At 41.6% G+C, this 8,612-nt stretch overlaps 1 protein-coding gene across 1 annotated transcript; it reads left to right on the top strand.

Moving 5' to 3' along the window:
* Window positions 1-5,269: 5,269 nt before the first annotated feature.
* On the top strand, window positions 5,270-5,766 carry LOC6734350. The gene has a single exon (XM_002081335.4). The coding sequence runs from the start codon at window positions 5,331-5,333 to the stop codon at window positions 5,688-5,690; it is 360 nt and encodes a 119-aa protein (XP_002081371.1). The 5' UTR covers window positions 5,270-5,330; the 3' UTR covers window positions 5,691-5,766.
* Window positions 5,767-8,612: the final 2,846 nt, after the last annotated feature.

The following is an 8,612-nucleotide window of genomic DNA, read 5'->3' as shown; positions in this document are numbered from 1 at the left end:
ACAATTACAGTTACCGCGTGCCACGCAGCCAAAGCGAACTTTTTACTTTGGGTTTAAGCAAATAAATCCGTCCGAAAACGGTTTCCATTCCACCCACGCCTTGCTTCATTCTATCTCATTTTTCCTCGGCGTTTGTTAGACTTTCCTTACACTGAAAGAAAATATCGTATAAATATCACATTTAGGTATATATGAGCAATCGTATTTCTGAGTGAAAGAATCCTTTGACTTTCAGACATACAAACCGCATAAAAATTCTGTTGCATACTTTTGCACAGCTGTAATGCTAATAAGAATTTCTAAACCAACTTGTTTTAATGCTAAGTAAATAATTAATATAATTATTAAGCTACTTAACTTACTACACATTACTCAAGCTGCTTAACATTTATTTGAAGATAACTATGGATTTTCTTTCCGTGCAGCTTGGCATCCATGCTCAATGAGACACAAACAAACAAGCGGCAACAGCAGCAGCAACACCATAGAGACCGATGTTGCTCAACCCCTCGGGGGTCGGCTGCCAGAGCCAAGCAATTCAAAAGGGGTGAATAAGCTAAACATGACCCCCAGCGATCCACGGATCCACAGATAGTGGGGTATATAGTGCTGCTGCGAAGGAGGTGCAGAAGTATGCGAGAAGGATACTGCTGGCTTTCATGTCTCCTGTGGCGGCCATCGACCACGAAAATAAAGCGTGGCAAATACAAATAGAAATAAGTCAAAATGTATCCAAGGGAAACACATTCGCAGCGGAAACGGAAACGAAAGCGGAGAAATGCGTCAGTTCACTATGCTGTATGTATGTATGTGCAGCATCTGCTGATGTTTGCTTAATGAATTGAATCTTCTATTTATATACTTCATTTTTTATTTCAACATTATTATTTTTTACCACAAAAGGAAATGCGCGCAGATAGACAGCGAAAAAACAAACAAATGAAACAATTAAAATTAAATGCACCCCTGGGAGTCGAAAGAAAAAAAGTTCTTATCGAGGGGGAAAAAAGCTTACCAACGTTGTCTCAACTTGGCAATGCCCTCGGAAAATTAAAAACATTAACGGAGACATTTGGGATTGTCCCAAAAAATATAATACTATGTTAAGAACTTAACTGATCTGAAGAAAAATGAATCAGTAAAAGGTAACAGAGCTAAAAATCTTTTTGAAATTAATCATAAATTATTTGGCCATAAAGGAAGTTATCTTTTCTGACCACAAACCCGGTCATCTAATGGACACAAGAAATTGAAATATTCCGTTTTTTATGGTTTTGGGACACAATAAAAGAGCGTTTTTTCTTGGCAATTTGTTCATGCCTTTGATCAGATTTGCGTATCCCAAAACATTTACGCTTCGAAATCAAACAATTCATCACGAGGACATGGCACAATGGAACTTTTGCATGCGCTCCTAAAACCGCAAAACCAAATCATCATCAGTTTTATCAAACAACCCATTCATCCCCGGACTAAAATACCATTTGATAACCTCCAAACAAAAAAATGCGGGAATTATAAAAACCAAAAGTGGGGGTTGCCACAAAAAAAAACGAGACAAGATTGGACAATTGCATTCGCTTTCGATGGAGATCCTGCGGTCGCACGCATAAATCTGTTGCTGTTTTTGATTTCACTCGCCGCGGATAATGAAATTAATCGTCTGTAATGGTTTATTGTGTGCGGCGATGGCGGAGTTTGTTTTCTGTTTTCTGGCCAGGCCAAAACGGCCACGGCCAAGCCAGCCAACCAAAAATGACCGACGGCCAGATACAAATTCGGTTTGATTGCGGCGTTCTTCTTTTTTTTTGTTCTTCGCCTCGAAAATATATTGAATTGCCATTGAATGTCGCGTTGCCATAAATAAGTCGCTCTAATGGGGCGCGGTCCATGCAATTTTTGTGATTTAGTGCGGGCTTTTTGGGTTCAAAGCTATGCCATCTAGGACCCTCGTCGCCAAGTCGTATATCAATGGATTACTTTAAAATGTCGAACCGACTGTCACGCTTCTAAACTAATAACGTCGGAGTAATCGGCATAAATCCATGAAAGAAAATCCCATTAATCCGGCCCCCGAGACATCAACATTTTTGATGTGCCCCCATCGATGTGGGCGATGAAAAGAAGAAAGGATATTCTCACAGGACACTCACAGCCACACGTCGGCCCCCCTTTTGGTCTACTGTCTGCGGCTTATAAGCTTCATTCGCTGCCGCACACTTCAAATTCAAATTACTACACATTATATAATATGCTGCAGGCGCCCCAACACACCACACGTTCTCCGTGATGAAAGGAGGAGTTCCTAGAAAGTGGGCGGCAGGACATGTTGGCACAATACGACATAACAACGTGGCCGCAGGGCTGGAAATGTTCCTGCCGCTTGGACTTCAGTCTTACCACGTGGCTTTCCTGTCTCCGTTGCTTCATTTCAACTTGGTAGTTGATTAACAAGACATCATTTGAGTTTAAATACACATAGTAGTCGAGGTGTAGGAGGTACAGTGGGTGAGAAAAGTTATTTCGCTCTGGAATTTTGCTAAAATCTATTGTTAACAAAAATCTCTTACAGCATCATATAACGATTATTAAAAGTTCAATAATATAAAGGGCTGTGTAAAATTATGCAACAAAATCTTTGGAATTGCATGTTCTTAAGATTTATAATGACCTTTATATCATTTTTGAATTTTTCTTACGCTTTTAGCGTAATGAAGTTATATAATATAATATGTGTTTCTTCTTTTTTTTTTGAAAGTACCTTTTTTTCCAAGTCTTGCCATTGTTTTATCGCACCATGCCTTTGTGCGCATAAAACTTGGTGGAAAATACTTTTTCCAACAGTTTTTACAACGAACGCTCCACGTAGCATAACTGCCGCACACAACTGTACTTTCACACACAATTTCAAGTTATAATCAGTGCTCATTATTATACCAGACACGTTTTCAGATTTCGCGTGATTATGCGCCGCGGCTCGGCAACATCTTTGCGAGTTTTTGGGCAAACACGCAGGCGGCCATGGAGCGAAGTCAAGGAATTAAACTTGAAAATAGCTTAAGAGATACATTCTGTGTATCCAGCAGATAGGCGACACGATGAGCATGTTGCCCAGATCCTGACCGAACTGTATGTACCGCGGTATCCTCGCCGTTCAGACCATAATGCTTATTGTTGTCATTTGCCCAGGCGCTCCGAGTGGGTTGGGTGGTGGATTGGTTGGTGTGCCGACGAAAAGTTGGCGAAAAATATGCAAATTATAATGAAAAACTTGACACTTTACATGCAAAGCAACAGCAAGAACAACGGCGAAGGCGAGGTCGAGATTTTCCGGAATGCTTTTCGGCCCGTCAGCCTCTCCAGCCTCTCCAGCCCGTCCAGCCCTTCAGATCTCGGCTCTTGGCCTCCAAGCCGATTCAAATCTGTGGCGGGCGATTAAGCGGGCCAAATGAAGCGCTCGCACTGCCTCCGCATTTTAATTAAGCAAGCAGCCAAATAGCAGTAGTGCCACCATGTTCTTGCCCCGCCATCACCGGTTGTTCGTTGTTCGTTGTTGGTTGTCGCCTCCGTGCGAAAAATGGCACAAAAGCTGGGTGGTGGTGGCACTGGTGGCCCTGGTGGTGCTCATCACCACTGGAGATCCCGAATTCCCGTAGCATTTGCATAAAGTTTTGCTGCAGCTGCAGCTTTGTTTCGCCGGCTTTTTGATTCCATCCACAAAAGTCAACGAATGTCTTCGGAAGTTATCAGAACTCGAGGTGTCAGGCAAATTATCTGGCTTTAAATAAGGCAACTTGGATGCGTTGTGAAACAAATTGGAGCGGGATTTTAAGCATGAGTATGGAGATGTTGCACATTTTGACTGCGAAACATAACATACATTTAAAACTTGATAACTGGCATTGAACCATATATTGCAGCATACTTCTAAACAGCTTCACAAATTACTTCCAAACCTTTAGCTAATGGCTAATGTAGCAGTAGTTAATAGTTAATTTTTTAGAAAAATCCAAAAGACGCACTTATAGCCAAAAGAATTTCGTAATGTTTCTCCGCTGCCAGTTTAGCCCCACTTACAATCAACTTTTACAGCTCTTTTAACTCCAAACCTCGAAAAATTGGCCAAAACTTTCTACGATTTCATTCGCACACACTGAAAACACGCACACACACACACACACACACACACACAGAGCAATGGAAATTATGGCGGAAAATTACCTTAACGAAAGGGCTTCCGCAGCACTAGGACTTTTGGGGCACGGTTGCAACCTTTGCGACCCAACTGTACCCGCTTGTAAGCCACTTGTAGTGCGGCAATGGCAGACTCTGGGCCGAAAACAAAAGCAATTAGATGTCGCCAACTGGCTGACTGGGATTGTGGATGAGGATGAGGATGGGATGGGGATGGGGATGTGCCGCAGGAAGTTGAAACGAGTGGGTTAAGAGCCGTTGCCAGTGTGTGGGTGTAGTTACGTGCGTGTGTGTGTGTGTGGCAGTGTGAGTTTTCACGCAGAGACCCAGTAAAAGTAAAAAGTTTGCCAGCGCGATTTTCTTGGTGAAACTATAAATTTACAAGCCACAATCAGGGGCGCCTCCGTGTTATGTGCGTGTGGGCTTGAGAGTGTATTAAAAAGCGTTCAGGTGAACCACCTACGTGTTACCCACCTGTCCCAGTCCCTTCTTTTTTTCCAGGACCTGACAATTTTCAGCACTTGAGCGTTTATTTTGCTGGCTCTACAGTTGTTGCTGTTGATTTTTATTGCCATCGTTGGCGTTGTTCAACGTTAGTTTTAAAAACTTTACCGCCGCCCGGAGGTCCATTGTGGGGTTTTTTGGGGGCTTGGGAGGGGCTGATTGTCGAGGGTTAACGTTGGGGCTGTTGGGGCATTTATCTCCGCCATTTGGTCCCCTCGAATCCTGAATGGATTTTAAGTGGAATAAGTTTAATGATCGAAATTATTCAACGTGTGCTTTGTGTTTTGGCAGTTGTGCCTGGTTTATGCCCGGCTTAAAGTGGAACAGTTCCATGTTTATGACAGGCTCAAGTTTTTGGGGCGTGGTAAAATAAACATATTTGGCTTAATGCTGCTAAGTGTGTCCCAAGTTTGTCTGGCTCTAAACAAACTAAACATATTTGGATTTCGCATAGTGATTTGTTGTTCGAAGGGATTAGTGACATATTGCAGTGCGTATTGTGAAGAGATTTATCTTAAAAAATGATTGTTTCAAACAGCTTAGCACTAAGTCTTAGTGCTCCAAATTAAGTTGACAACTTGTCAAAAAAAAGCATCTGTTTCCCATCCAAATTATAGAATTACAGCCCTACAATGCGTTCTCCTTTGAGAATTCCGCTTTTATGGCGCCCAACGTTTTGGCACTTGAAGATCGCTCACGGTTACTCAAAGGATGCCAATACCCTCAAGCGTTTGGGCGCCAGTCCGCGAAATGTACGCGATCACCCCGAAGGATGTACGCCCCAAACTTTGAACACAACGGCCTTCACTACCCCCGATTTCATACACCCATCCACCTACAGAATTGTGGATGAAAAGGAGCAAATTGGACCCAAGGCAGGAAAAAAGCAAACGTACAAGAATCCCGAGTACTACAGCTATTATCGCTACTCGTACTACGAGCTGAAGACAATCGTGGATACCATTAAAAAGAAGCAATCAGCTACGAAGTAATAACAAGACGCACCAAATTAGAAGCACTGAAAGAAATTTCTATAACAAACTAATATTAAATTCACTAGTTGCTAAGAAAACTATTTTCAGGAACCATTATATCATCAAAATTATGAGCCAAATAATATCTCCAGCCAATAGAGAACAATTCTTGTTCTCGAAATATGCTTGACCTACTATTTTCGCTCAGTGTACGAGCTCCTCCGCTCGGTGACATGCCGCCTTATGACACTAATCGTATTAGTTGGCTGGTCGTTAGTTAGGCGGTGCTATCTGCCCCAAATGCGATTTCCGCACAATGAGCTGCTCGCCGTGTCCGTCGTGCAGTTTCCGGATTACGTGCGGCATTCTTCGCACAGGTGACATAATGATTCGGACTCGCCGGCGCCTCGCGGGCGTAATTAGAGGGGGGTCAGCGGGTCAAGGGGTCGCGGAGTTGAGAGGGCGCCGACTTGTGTGCGCCGGACAAAAGATGCGATGATGCCCCAAAAGGGGGCAGGTGCACCTTGTAATTTGGCAAATCGGTTTAGCAACTCATCGGGAATAACCGGCATGGATGCCGTGGGGAAATGGAGCTCCAGCGACAACACGCCTTATTAAATCTACAGACATATTAGCCTCTTACTTACACTTGTAGGTGATGTTCATGGGTTTGGCGCAACCAGGTGGTCACAGGATGTCAGGCAGGAGCCTCTAACAAACTGAAAATATATCAACAAAAATACTTTAATGGGTCGGTAGTACCAAATAGAATTTAGCGAAAAAGGTTATCTTAAAGTAAAATAAGTTTAATTATGGAGATCTTAAGTTTTCATTTAGATATGGTATGATATTATATATATTATTATATATTTATAACTCTTGGAAGGAAATATAATAATATAAATAATAATATAATAAAAAAAATATAATATAATAATATATAAAAGTAATAAAATAATGTACTATATGTAATATATGCTCAGGCCCATTTTCGATATGAAAACATGCAAGTATATAGTTAATAAAAAACTTAATAATAAGCAATTGGAAGAGTATTTTCTCTGAGTGTAGCTTTTAATTGAATCCCATTGTCGGGTGGCATGGGTGTGTTTGTATGGACCATTCGAGCGAACCATTCCCATTCACACATCCCCTCCTTGGCAATTTATCAATTTTAATCGCATGCAAATTTTATGCAGGCCGCCATAAGACCCAAGTGACATTTGCTTTCGCTAAAGCTGGGCACACAATATTATTTCCAAGAAAATGGGGCAGGAGTATGTGTTTGCTCAGTTTTGTTAACAACTTTGGGCCATTCGACGAAGGGCTGCTGAAATGGCTTCTGCTAATCACATGGCACTCTTTGTGATTGCGACCCCGCCCCGTTGAACTTAACCATCCTGCGCAACATTTGCATTTTGGCAACATAATTTTTGCTGTTCCGAAGTGCCTAAGCCTGAAACATGGCCAAATCAAAACATTTGCATAATTAATGAGTGTGTTGGAATGCTTGGTGAGCCGCAAGGAAAACTATCAGATGGCAGAAATTGGCAGAAAGTTCAAGTTAAATATATAAGCCATGGCAAAACCAAATAAGAAATTACTTTCATAAGCTAAGAATTTATTTCTTCATTTATTTTAACATTTTCTTTTAATTCAATTTTTAAAAGATTCCTTAAGACTTTCCAAACAAAACAATTCCTAACTCCATTCTTAACTCTCTAACTCTTAAGACATGTATATCAACCAGCTGCTTTTAAGTTACTATTAGTTTCTTTGAGAAACCCTTTGGAATAAATCAAAGTTTTCCAGCCATAATCCTTCGCAGAATAGTTGCGCTTTTGACGTGGCATTTTTTCCGCATGTCTGAGGATTCTTTGGCCTGAAAATGTACGACTAACGCTAATTTCCGTCTGGTGATTGATACGAGCCCCCGGGCCAATGACACACGTCATCCATCATGGAAGACAATGGTCTGGGCATCGAGGTGGTGGAGTGGGGAAATGGGAAAATGGGGAAATAGGTGAAGGGAAACGCTGGGAAATGCGCTTATCATGTAACGGTTAACGGTGAATTGACTGGAAAAGTTCAAAGGTTTCGCCTTTGATTTGATGGATGCGTAGCGCTGGCAAGTGCCTCAAGTGCAAAATTAAAGCCACCGCCGAATGGATAGTTAAACACATATATAGTATTTATATACGTATATTAGTAGCTTCCGGCTTTATTTTCCAATTTACAGTGGCGGCAAAAGTTTGCGGACACGTATTGCGATGGCAGCTGGGTTTGCTTAGCCGAAAAAGTTGAGCAAACAAATGCGAGAGCAACACGTAAAAACAAAATTGCAAATAAATTTTAATTGTTTTGAGCAATTAAAAATTAAATTTAAAAAATAGTGCAAGGAGCGAGCCAAGAGTTCGTTCCCCCTCACCCCTCTCCGCCAACCGAAATGCCGCACACAAATTTGCGTGCTTATTCAATTTGCGCAAATGTTTGGCAACTACGTGAGTGTGCGAGTACTTTTGCGACCCAGTGTCCAATGGCTGTACTACTACTACTACTACTACCACTCCTGCCGTTGCTCCTGCTAAACAAATTAAATTAGACAACTTTTATTCATTCGTTTGACATTTTTATTTGTTTTCAAACTCATTTTGCGAGAGCAAAGGCTGTGTGGGCTGGACTTTTCGCAAAATGTCAGCAGGGGCGGCAAGTAGACAGTTGAACAATTAACAACAAATACAATTTGCAGAGTTTAGTTAAAATTTTTACCAACTGCTCCCATTTAATTGTTTCACTTTTCCCCGACGACCGACCCGCCTTCAATTGTTCGAATTTAATTAAATGCCATTTGCATAAATTCGTCATCCCGCCTCGTTTTCGTCTGTCAAAGGAATACAAAGTTATATACAATTTATGACACTTTCTTTGTCCAGCGAGGGA

The sequence above is a fragment of the Drosophila simulans genome, chromosome 2R (genome assembly GCF_016746395.2).
Source record: "Drosophila simulans strain w501 chromosome 2R, Prin_Dsim_3.1, whole genome shotgun sequence".
Taxonomy (NCBI): domain Eukaryota; kingdom Metazoa; phylum Arthropoda; class Insecta; order Diptera; family Drosophilidae; genus Drosophila; species Drosophila simulans.
This window is presented reverse-complemented; position numbering and strand designations above follow the sequence as displayed.

What these genes read in the sequence shown, in the direction of transcription:
- LOC6734350 (XM_002081335.4), top strand. Translation starts at nt 5,331, where the DNA reads ATGCGTTCTCCTTTGAGAATTCCGCTTTTATGGCGCCCAACGTTTTGG.